At 34.7% G+C, this 13,201-nt stretch overlaps 1 protein-coding gene across 5 annotated transcripts in view; it reads right to left on the bottom strand.

Moving 5' to 3' along the window:
- Window positions 1-13,201, bottom strand: part of NFIB (nuclear factor I B) — a 235,200-nt gene that overhangs the window by 51,045 nt on the left and 170,954 nt on the right. For all 5 annotated transcript variants that reach the window (XM_034987974.1, XM_034987976.1, XM_034987975.1 and 2 more), the window contains exon 6: window positions 11,544-11,662. In XM_034987974.1, the coding sequence (XP_034843865.1) occupies window positions 11,544-11,662 (119 nt within the window). The remainder of the gene's footprint in view (window positions 1-11,543; window positions 11,663-13,201) is intronic.

Genomic DNA, 13,201 nt, shown 5'->3' with positions numbered 1-13,201 from the left:
GATAGATAGATAGATAGATAGATAGATAGATAGATAGATAGATAGATAGATAGATACTGCTTATAGAGCCATGTGCTACATTTAAATATTATGGATACGACAGTGGAGTTAAACCCCCCAGGCACCGCTAGTGGGAATGCAAATTTATGAGACCCTCCTAGATTCTGTACCAATAATTTGTCAACAGCCTTAGAAATGGACAATGTTTAACTCAGTAATTCTGCAGTAGGGATGTATTTATTCCTTTAACATAATTTCATTGACTGTCTGCTAGGTTTGGGGACAGGGAGTAGAACTAGACACAATACTCAGGCTTAAGCACAAGGATCCCCATAAGGTGATGATGACTGTGTCTTTAGTATATAAAACCTTGCCAACTACTTACACATCCATAAGCAAAGGAGACATTTAAAAGTGTGTAGTTTAGGCAAAGGGTGGCATATTATGTAGCCATCATAAAGCAGAAATTCAATGACATGGTAAAATGCCATTATATTATAAAAATCTATGTAGTAGGATTATAGGTGATTTTTATTTTCTTTATATATTTGACAGTTTGTTTTTCCAAAACTCCCATAAATAATTTTACTGTTACAATTAAAAAAAAAAAAGGTAAAATATATATTTGGGGGGGAATACTACCTGTGCTCCAGAGTATTATAAATGGGGGGAGAGTGTTGGATCTTGTTATATTACTTGTTATTTCCTTCTTCTTCTTTTTTTTTTTTTGGATTTTTATTTGAGAGAGAGAGAAAGAGCACGAGCGGGGAGAGGGACAGAGAGAGAGGAGAATCAGACTTCCCGCTGAGCAGGGAGCCGGATGTGGGGCTCGATCCCAGGACCCTGGGATCATGACCTGAGCTGAAGGCAGACACTTAACCGACTGAGACACCCAGGTGCCTCTTAGTTATTTCCTTCTTAAAGTAAGGAAATGCCTTATTGGTGTTAGGTAATGGATGTTGCAAAAATATACAATGAAACGCTTAAATGTAACATTTGCTATTTAGTTGGCTAAAGGCAAAACAGTGTTATTTTTGAGAATACAAGTGAAGAAAAGAGAATATCTGAATATCTGTTTCTAAGACTCTTCTAGATGTAAAATTTTATGATTGTGTGGCAAATGTGAATAAATCCTTCCTACACACTCCAAGTTAACAAAAAGCTCTGAATGTTATGACAAGACATATGGACTTAATCCCACTACAGTAGTTTCATCATGATGCCAGATGATTCAAAAAAATAATTAGCTGCCATGTTAAGAAAGTATCTCCATATATAGATATTTACATTTATCACACTCTAAAATAACTCTGAAAAACGGCAAGCTACGTTAAGAGGAGATAAGATAGCATCTTCAATTAAATTTTTCAATCTTTTTTTTTTAAATGAAATCAGTTCTTTTTTTAAAGGAGAAAATATGGTAGCCTTCATGTTAAATAAGTGAAAATTCTTACTTTAATCATTGAGTTATTTAATCTTAACTACACTTGTGCATATTACTGTATTCTTCAGCAATTTAAAACATTTGTGATAGTTTAAGGCTCTCTCTATTGTATATTTCAATCCAAGCACAGTAAGCTGCATGTTACTACAAGTCTATATCACATCTCTATTAAAAAAAAAAAAAGTCTCCAGGCTACACCTACACCCAATACAAAGTTAAAGCTCAAACCCCTTTGAAGCTCACAAACACCTTCCTGAGACATCAAAAAAAGAAGAAAAAAAAAAAACCCTTTGAATAATGAAGAACAGTGCTAAAAGAATAAATACTGACTAAATGAAAACTGTTTTTTAAAAATACTTCAAAATGCTTTTGTCCATTAAGCAATTTCATTTTAACAGACAGACAATGACGAAGTGTCTTGAGTAATGTCAGAAAACCTCATTTGAAAGGAGGAAAAACACCACACAATTATGTAGTATTTCGAGTATATTTTAGTCCCTTATTAAGTATTGGCATAGGTCAATAGCTGCTATTCACCATGCCTCTGGGGAAAACCTCTTGGCTATAGAGGCTTATTAGTGTTAAGCATCTGAGAGCCATGGACTATAAAATAAAATCAATACCGTAACCTTAACTGTAAAAGTCAGAAAGATACTGGAAGAGTTCTAATTTAACAAGATTACAGATGAGATTTTAGAGGAGAACATTTGGGGAAAAGCCATGCATTTAGAAACATTTATGCTACAAGACATCTCAAGGTTTCTGTTGTTACTAATGCTGTTATTATCCATGCTGGTAATGGTTAGGGTTGACTTAACTGATGTGTTACTTTAGTGGATTTACAGGAAAGTCCTAGAAATGATCTGGAACTTATTTCAAATGAAATCATTAAATTGAGGTAGTAAACTAATTGCTTAGGAACAATTATGATTTGATGTGGTTTAGTGTGGTAGAGAAAAAAATCACGAAAATGTTAAGGTCGTTAGTTCAGCAGCTCAATGCAAATATGATTACTCGGCACAATATTCTATTTCTCTTAATGGAAAAGTAGTCAAAACCGGTATAAATCGTAGTGTTTAAGTTCAACCTAAATCTATATTTTTCCTCTAACAAATGTAAATGAAGAAAAAAAGAACATTCTGTCAATGAAATTACTATGATGGCATATTTATTATCCTAATGGTTTTAGAAATCACGTGAAATTGATCAGTAACAAAACCTCTATTTAGTAATGGACCAATTACATTTGTGAGATAATGTCAATGAAACAGAATATTGTCACAGGATAATGGTCTCCTATTGCTACATCCCTAGTCATTTAGAGAAAATAAATGTTGCCGTCTGGCTGAGTCATTTATTTTCAAAGTAGGAGACACTGATCCCATAACAAGGTTCTGTTATAATAACTCAATCTCTATCAATCATTTGTTGTACCAGGACAGGACATGTATTTTGAAGAGCTGCACATTCCTCAGCTAGCAAAACATATGGTGCCTCCAAGCACATAAACAGCCCAATTATTGCATTATCCAAAGAGAGTATTGAAAATAAACATTTTAAAAAAAAAATTAGGAATCGGAAAACTTTCTGAATTTTCAAAGAGAGCCATGTTAATGAAAGCTTAAAGACTCAAGTAGCTGAAGATCTAAAAATTCTTTGATTCAGTTAATTTAAAATCTAGAATTTTGGACATGAAGGGACCTTAGTCTTCAACTCTTGTTATTTTACAGATGAGAAAATTCAAAATTTACTGAAATTAAGTGTGTTTGTTTAAGGCCACACTAGTACTTGGAGTTTCCTGGTCACCATTATAGTGCTCCAAGCATAAGGCAAAAAATTGAAACAGAACCATTATATATACTTATATATTATATTTTTTCATATATCACATATTTATATATATCATATACCACATATATTTATATATATCATATATCATTATATATTTATATATCACATATATTTATATATGATATTCTAGACTTTAGGGTTATTTATTTATTTTTATCCTATTTCTATTTTTTTTTTTTTTAAGGTAAGCTGTAGGACCAATGTGGGGCTTGAACTCATGATCCCGAGATCAAGAGTCACGTGCTTTATCAACTGAGCCAGCCAGACACCTCAAGACTTTAAGATTATTTATTAACAACAGGTCAGTATTAAATGGAAATGAGATTCTTAACGTGAGTCCAGTCCAAGGACTGCACTCATGAATCCCTGGAGTCCATGAACCCTTCTGATATTATCGTGCATTTATCTGTATTTAAGTTTCATACATTAGGGGGAGGAAAAACATGATAGAGGTTTTGAAACTAGTTTGCAGATCGTATCATCACAATGACTTGTTTGGAAGGCAGTGTGTATAGTATGGGTTCTACAGCTAAACGAACAAGTGTTCCCATTCTACCTCTGCTACTTATCATCTGTGTAATTTATGTCAAATTTCTTAATCACTGTCGTGATTAGTTTAATGAACTATAAAATGTTTTTTTTAATAGGGTTGAAAAGCAAAATACAAAGTGTTGGCCCAGCCCTCAAGGGTAGTAAGTGCTCAATAAATGATAGCCACAAATGGCAGGGGGATCTGGTTTCCCTCATTTATATGTACTCATTGAACAAAAATTTTAAATTTCTGTGGTTCCTTCAACAAATAAATGACATACAAAAAGGAGTTACTATAAAAATGGTTAATAAAGAAAAACAGTTACTATAACTATTATAGGTTAAAAAAAAAAGGCTGAAAATACAAATATGGTAAATGGACCATTTGGGATCCTCACTGAAACAAAATAGCCTATAAGATATTCTGGGGAATCTGAACATGGAATATATATTAGGTAGTATTAAGAAATTATTGTCACGTTTGTTACATTGATAATAGTCTTGGGGTTGTGTTAAAAATAAAAGTCATTGTCTATAAGAAACAGAAGTATTTATAAGTAAAATGACATAATGTCTGGATTTACTTTTAAGCAAATCTCAAAAAACTGAGAGACAGTAAATGCAATAAGATTGGCAAAATGTGGATGACAGTTTAAAGCTGGGCACATGCAAGTTCACTTTATGATGCTTGCTCTCTGCTTGAACATTTTCCATAACAAAAAAGCTTTTAAAACATTATGCTTAAACATTCAATCCAAAGCTCTTCTCCACAATTATCTATCACAAGCACTCATAGCTTCAATTTTTTTTTTTGGTTCCAAAACTTCTAATCATGACACTAAAATTAAGAGATTTTTTTTAAAAAAGCAGATATACATTTTACCATCTCAAAATTTTGTTTTGACAATTCTTCCAGAACCCTGAAAACTCACAAAATCACCTCTACACTCCCATTTTAAGTTCCACAAGATCTAACAGACTCATGAAATTCCATGGAAAAACTGTCCATCTGCCAGAACATGTTAAGCAGTATTCAAACTTTCCTATTTCTCCGTTTCTCCCTAAAGAGGTAAGTTTATATATTTCTTCTCTAGATGGGTTGCAGGATAATGGGGGGGAAAAAATCAGCCTTTAAAAAAGACGACCTCAGCTCTGCTATTCATTATCTGGACACTTTGGACAAGACAGCCCCTCACTGATCCTCAGATTGCTTAGCTGTATAAAATGAGGAGCCTGAACCACATCCTGCTAAATGTTCTAATAATCTGTGTTCTATCTCTGAAAAATCAATCTCCTACTGTGTGAGATACTCGTCATATAGTCACTCAAAAGAAACTGGCTTTCTAACCTACTTCAAAATAAACTTAAACATGACATCACTGTGTAAAAGTGTTTGAAATAAATCTTTTACCACTCCAAGAAACTTTGTGTGGCACGCTTTTATACTGAAGTACACTGTCTCCCATGGGCCTTCCACTTTCCTATTTTAGGCTGTGTTCTATCAATCTAGAGGCCCAGCATTAAATAGCAAGCTGTTATTTTTTCAAACTAATTATCCATTGTGGTTTTTCTGCAAAATGCTACATTTTCAAGTCATGAAGTCTCCAGAGCACAGAAATAGGAGTATAACTTTCCCCTCCTAAGTAGTCTTGGTCCTTCTAACATGGACCCAGGTTTGCCCCATCCAAAATGCTCTTCCTGGTTAAAAGGCATGAAAGGAACGAAAGCTTCTATTAATTAGTAAGCAATGTGAGGAATTCTGACGAAAGCTTTCACCAATAATTTATTGTTTTCCTTTCTGTTTGAAGGATGCTCCTGTTGTGACTTTTCAACTATAGCGGTGTAGCTAAAGAAAATGAAATACACCATGTTAAAGGCATCCTTGGAGTTTGCTCTCCAGTGGCATCGTGATACATGGAGAGGTTCATGGAAAGTTTGGCAGGAACTGTAAATCGTTCACTTTTGATATTTTCAATAATAGGCTAAACAACAACAACAAAAAAGCCTTAAAAATTGTACTTCAACATTAAATTCAAGCCATTTCTTCACATTTATTCATCAAAATCACTTGTATCTCTGATTTTGTCTGGCTCAAAATTTGATATTTGAACATTTGACATTTAATCCTTGTGATACAAACCTTAAGAATGTAAGGAATTGTTGGTGTTCTCTCTGGTTCCCAAAGGGGGCTTAAAAATTCTTCCAGGAAGATTACTAAGCATTTGCCTTGCCATTTTCTAGGGCTTCATTTGATGTTAATAACTCCCAGATAGTAGTTATTCAACTATTTGTAAAAGCTGCTCATTCACCCAGCTCCCATATTTCTACAGACATTTTGAGATTATATCATTTGTTGGACTGTAGTTTGGGCTAGAGCACTGTTTTCCAAAGTTTGAACCTAGAACTTTCTTCCCTATAGATTCTTGAATTAAAAAAAAAAAAAAAGGTCCTGAAGTCTCACAAACTTAAACACAAATCAGTCAATATCCACTCATGGATAGTCACATTGATGGTGCCCGGCAGTACATTAAACATTCCACAAATTCAATCATGAATGAAAAAAGTTTACATTTTTGTTCAGATAGAATTTTCTAAACCCAGCTGAATGCTCTTGTATCTAGCGTGCTTATTAACATTCCTTAAATTCACACTAAGAAATGCTGGTCTCTGATTCTGGTTCTATCACTCTATTTCCTGTGCCTGGTTGAACTCATGATGCTGGGCTGGCATTATTATTCTCTAGCCCGTGTTCCCTGGAGATTTTTGGTTTAATTCATTGGCTATTTAACACTATATCCTCCTAGCACTCTATTTAAAAAGTGCAAACTAACATTCAGCACAACATCTAAAACTGTATTACTAGTGAGAACGTTTGAAAAATTATTAGAAAGAAATCTCTAGGGCTCAGAAATCTATTAAAATTTCAGAAGACTAACTGAAGAGACTTATTTATGTGACAGAACTCTAAAAATTTTTTAAATTAGTGTGAGTGTTATTTCCTAGTAGTCATAGCAACCAGAACATGATGCCTCAAATATTGCTTATTTGAGAGTCCAGTATGCATTTTTAAACTACCCTTAAAATTGTAATTACATACCAATATACCGCTAAGTAGTGCTAGTTTGTGCTAACATACCAATTCATTGACTTTTGCATAAAGATTTACTTCTCATAGTGCTTAAAGGTAAGCTAGTTCTGAGGCATGGAGACAGTCCCCTCCTAGTCTGGCTTACATGATTTATTCTCCGTGAAGAACCTTTTTTCATAAATAGTAAAAAACCATTTTTCTGCTCAGCAGGTCAAGGCCTGGAAATTTAATTTATTCATATTTATGTGCCCAATGCCTAGAAAACTTTCTGGCAAATAACAGGCATTTGATAAATGTTAATTGAGTCCAATTATCCCAAATCCTAAATGTGTAGGAATTAATAAAATTTTACTGCATACAAGTCTTTTTGAATTTACATATTATAAAACTAAGATTATAAGTCGTTTAAATACTCATCAGACTGTGAAGCTGCTAAATTTTCCACTTAGAAAGCCCCACTGTATATTACAAATATATTTACTGTATCATAAGTGTCTACTAAATAGAGTTTCAGGAGCCTTAGATGAGGCTTAGATGAATCAGCAGTGGAAGATACTGATATTGATAAAGCATTGTTTCAAATGTCCAAGCATACTATTTGTCAGTCTGTTAAATTCCTAGGCATTAACATACAAGATCTAGTCCCATAAAAGTAACTGGAGTTGGAGGAAAAACCAAGACCTAGCTCTTGTTTTTCCTCTTTTTTCAGAAGTTACAAAGAAGCACTCTAATGATTTCAAGAAAAATACATCAACTAGGAATTGAGTCTCTGAATTGACTCAGGTGGAAAAAAATTAAGGTACGCAAGGTCTCAGATGGTATTTTTTCTGTGGTATTGGAATAAAGGAAGTTGTTAGCATGCACACTGATAAGCTCATCTGGTTCTATTAATTTAACCATTAAAGTTGAAAATGGTAGAACACCGTATCCAAAAAAACCAAAGTTTTCAACAGAGGTAGAAGCAGTCAGAAAGTTTAAGACTAGGAAATTCATAGAAGAGATTAAAGAGGAAAAAATATTCTAAAATCTAAGAAAAGAATGTAACAGTGGTTATATAGCCCTTTGTTAGTAGCCAGTTTTCTTTTTTCCTTCTCTATGTGTAAAACAACACAAATAAAAATATGAGTATTACATAATGTAGATGCTGATAAATTTAATTTTCCTCACTATACATCAGGAGAAATGTTAAGTAAATTATAGAGATTCCTACCAAATGTTTAATGCTATTACATAATGCTCAGTCTTAAAATGTTCATGTCTCTATTCCGCAACACTAAAAATTATAATTCTTTTATAGGACATCATAACTTTTCTGTGTTGTGGAGGAAAAAAAACGAACATACAAATATAACTAATTATGTTTATAATACCCTAAAATAAAGATATTTTTCCATTAAACTACTAATAGGTACATAAATATTTGTCATTACATGAACCTAGATTTTGCATTAAAAATTTGCCTAATTGCTTTTTAAAATAAAGTGAGTATATTAATTTAGCTATCTTATATCCTTTATTTTGGCCTAGTTGGAAAAAAATTTCAGTGGCTTAGGTTGGTGCTTCAGATTATGAGGGAAAGTAGAATGCCATATATTGTCCATAATTTTGCTATCTTTGATTCTTCTATTTCAAAAATCAGTATTGCTAAGGGCTATGGCCAAGAGTAGATTTTAATGCAAAGTTAATACTACCAGAATAAGGCATTCCCAGGAAATAATTAATGGTAAATTTTGAACACTTCTGCCAATTATAAACACAAGCATATTTTAATTAACCAATAAGTAGTTATTGATTACCAATTAGTGCAGGGCTTTGTGGGAGAAACAAGTATAAGACATGTACTAAATCCATTACAAATATCGAGTGGTACTCAATACGCCCTCTAGAATACCCCCTTCGTGACAGCCAAATGTGTCTGAAGAACATTTGAAGACGGACAAGAACAACCATGGGGCATTTTATTTTGCAAATTTTAAAAAAAGCAATTTTCTAAGAACAAAAGGACTGCATCTGGCTTAGCAAATTTATAAAGATCGTACTGTACTGCCCTCATTTTTTTTTTATTGTAGTTCAAGACTTCTTCCCACAATGGCTTATTGTGCACATTACAAAGTCTTCAGGGTCTTCAGAATTAAAGTGACAGAGTATTTTTTTTAAGCACACTTGAGAATGGATCATTCTTCCTTACTCTTAATAAAATATGCCCTCACAGACTTCTCCAATAATTCTAGTCATCTTGACAAAAGAAAATCACCAAGACAATACAATGATTTTACAAAGAGGAAGAATGACAGTTTCCCTTCTACTTTTCAAAAATGTTTTATAATATGATTTGAGATTGCCTTTATTCAATAGGCTGAAAGAGGAATCAATTTTTACAAAGTGACACTCTCTATAATAAAGAACACCTACACTTCTGAACAACACACCCATTCCCACACATTCACAATGTTATTATTACCATTAGAATCTTTTCCAGAATAATTTTCTCAAGAGGAAAATATGGCTTTGTTTAAAACAAACTGACAATACCAGTTAAACAAGCAATAAAATAGAAAGGGTCGAGAATTTGGTTTTTATTCTTATTTCTGCAAGTCTGGTGAAAGTTCTTGCCTTCACTAATGAGACTGATACTGTGCCTATCAATATTTCATTTATCCAACACATATCGTGTGTGCCCCTACTATGCACCAGGGTGCTGGTTACATAATAGCCCAAATCCATAAGGTCCCTGCCCTCACAGAGCAGATGGATTTAGACAATGAATCCCACAAACAAGTACATAACTATTTATTATGAGAACAATGAAGGAACACTACTGGGTGTCAGGAGAGGAAAATAGGAAGACCGAATTTAGATTGGAATTAATCAATTTAGGCTGGGGCTTGAAAGATGCCCCCAAATTTGCGAGATGAAGAGCTAGAAGACGAGAATCCCAGAGGGCATGGCTGAGAGGAAGGTCTTGGGTTTTGCCTTCCCAAATATTAACAAAGCAGCAAGCTAAAGTGCAAGAAACAACAGCAAGGAACGGGGACTGCCCCTCACGAGAGGATTCTGATTTTCACCTAAGAGGAGTGGCAAGTTACTGAAAGATTTAAGCAGAGGAGTAATACCACGTTATTATGTTTTATAGAGATTTTGTCTACTGTTTGAAGAATAGATTTGGAAGGGCTGGGGGGTGGGGGCATGGGGGAGTGCGGGGGTGGGGGGTCATCTCAGAGCCCAAACTCTCCAGCTGATTTTCAGATCCTTCCGCAAAATGACCCATCACCTCTCCTTACTTCCTTCTATACAGTGTCCAGCCACACAGTACAACACATCATTCTGAATCTTACTCTCACACAGTGTTTGGCTATGGTTTTCTCTCTGACAACTCTGCTCCCTTCTTTACCAGTTAAAAATCTCAACAGGTTAAAGGAGACCCACCTGACTCAAAGTCCAATGCCTCCATGAAGATTTTTCACTACTTTTTTTTCCTAGTGGAATATATATATATATTTTTAAGTAGGTGCTACACCCAGCATGGAGCCCATAACATGGGGCTTCAACTCACCACCGTGAGATCGAGACCTGAGCTGAGATCTGGAGTCAGCTGCTTAACCAACTGAGTCACCCGATGCCCCCTCCACCCAGGCGCCCTGTTTCAAATGTGCAACAGCAAATAAGTCCTGAATAAGGAACTGATTTTGGCTTGAACTGCCTATGCTTCAGTTATTTGCCTCCTGAAATAACCTAGTATACAGCTGCCCAGCCTCAGAAACATACACGCAAGTCATGGGCTAAAAACCATTGATAAAGAGATTTTTCTTTTTACATTTTTAGTAAACTGTAAAATTTGATTTAAAAGACAATTTTCAATTATTTTTTGTGCTGATGATATAAATCGTATTTGCACACATACATACCAACAAGACATTGCAGTTAGTTAATTCTTTTTATTTCCATGCTTACTAATCTCTCGCTAGTTGCGGCAAAAAGGCATGAGGATGTCTGATGAAATATATTTGACCCGACAGACTTTAAGAATGAAAAAGAGCTAAGTCTGAATTTAGCGAGCCAAATAATACCTATAAAGTTATATTTTTCACCCGAAGCTGCCCTACAAGTGGGTCATAGTTTCATCTAGAAGGAACAACCAGATTGACTCAGACATGAAGTTTGTTATATTACACTTGAATTTATTGTTTATGCTGTACCGACTTCCAAAGGGAATTATGACTTCCTTTAAATGGGAATGGTCAGTAACTATCCCCTGCAACCTGCTGAAGTGTGGTTCCTCCCTGAAACGCCCCATACAGAGTAGCAGACTGATCTAATGGACTCAGACCTTGCGGTTTGGCTTCAATCCGGTCAACGAATGCAGACAAACCATAATCGGTCACATGCACAATTGGTGGTTCTAAAACATCATTCTGTCTGGGAGAAAAAGCCCAACACAGAAAATAAGGGATTTTTATAACTTTGATGACAGGTGACTAGTGCAGTATCTTCAAAATAATTTTACTGCAATCATTTTAGGAAGAAAATATCATCCATATTGACTCAATGATGAAATTTTGACTAAAGGAAACTTCTGAAACAAGCTGACATCTTACTCTGATGTCCCCAGAGGAATCCGTCATCGCTTACCTTGATCTCTTTCATGCCATGTTCGGCTTCCAGCAGCTGGTGAATTCGGAGACGGATAGAAGTCTCCTGTAGGACTTGGTTCCATATTTTCATCTATGGATATAGTTTTGGGTCTTTTGCTGTTAAAATATGACAACAGTTGCATTAATGGGATGTCTAAGGGGGTGTGTAGCAGGTGAAAGTATGTAATTTGACAAGATTCTTAGTATGAAAATTTCCATAAACACAAGTAATAGCATCTCAGAATCATTTCTGAAATAATGGAGAGTATTCCAGACTTCAATAGGAGTAGCAAACGCTTCTAGTTGTATATGTCATTTATTACACCATATTATACCTATACCTGCCTAACGATAGGGTGCTTATTATATTTACCTTTTGAAATGTGTTTCCAAAGAAACTTCTGTAGTAAAAAGTGAATTTTTGATGTGATATGTGTACTAACTTTAAAATTATTAAGATTACACCAGACTCTTATCATTATTATCAATGCTAATAATATTTATTAGCATAGCGCTTGCCATACCAATGTAATTCTTTCATACTAATTCAAACATAAGGCGAAGGAGTCAGTAGAACATGAGCTTTGGAGTGGAACCAGTCTAGTAGCAAATCTTGACTAGGCCACTCACTACTTCTTAATAGTAAGCTCCTTAACCTTTCTAAACTCAGTTTAATCATTTGTAAAATGGAAATAATAAAACCTAGTTCAAAGAGGAGTGGTTGAGAGGATTAAATGTAAAGCTCTTAGTTAAGTGGCTGGCATTTAGAAGATACTTATTAAGTAGTAATTATTATTAGTAACCATATAATTAATAATATAAAAATTTGTGTAAGACTTTATTGATTTTAAATTATTTCATATATTCTTCTTTATATTTTTTCTAAAAAATTAGGTTATGATCTTTTATTCTCAAGAAAATTGGTCATTGCCAAATTCAAACAAACAGTATATTTTTATTTTTTTAAAAAAGATTTTATTTATTTGACAGAGAGAGACACAGTGAACGAGGGAACACAAGCAGGGGGAGTGGGAGAAGGAGAAACAGGCTTCCTGCCGAGCAGGGAGCCCGATGTGGGGCTCAATCCCAGGACCCTGGGATCATGACCTGAGCCGAAGGCAGACGCTTAACAACTGAGCCACCCAGGTGCCCCAAACAGTATACTTTTAGAAAGATACATTTTAGGGACGCCTGGATGCCTCAGTTGGTTAAGAGTCAGACTTTTGATTTTGACTCAGGCCATGATCTTAGGGTCGTGAGACTGAGCCCTGCATTTGGCTCCATGCTAGGTGTGAAGCCTGCTTAAGATTCTCTCAATAAATAAATAAATAAATAAACAAACAAATAAATAAAACAATTTAATAAAGAAAACATGGCTCATCCCAGTTATTAAGAAAAATGAATATTTAGGGCAGAGATTAAAAAGTTATGTCATGGGGGCACCTGGATGGCTCAGTTGGTTAAGTGTCCGACTCTTGATTTCGGCTCAGGTCATGATCTCAAGGTTGTGGGATCAAGCCCTGTGTTGAGCTCTGTGCTGGGCATATAGCCTGCTTAAGATTCTCTCTCTCCCTCCCCAAACCGCCCACCCTCCTGCCCCCGTGCTCAAAAATAAATAAATAAATAAATAAATAAATAAATAAATAAATAAATAAA

The sequence above is a fragment of the Mirounga leonina genome, unplaced genomic scaffold (genome assembly GCF_011800145.1).
Source record: "Mirounga leonina isolate KUSES-001 unplaced genomic scaffold, KU_Mleo_1.0 Mir_447, whole genome shotgun sequence".
In the NCBI taxonomy this organism is placed as follows: domain Eukaryota; kingdom Metazoa; phylum Chordata; class Mammalia; order Carnivora; family Phocidae; genus Mirounga; species Mirounga leonina.
This window is presented reverse-complemented; position numbering and strand designations above follow the sequence as displayed.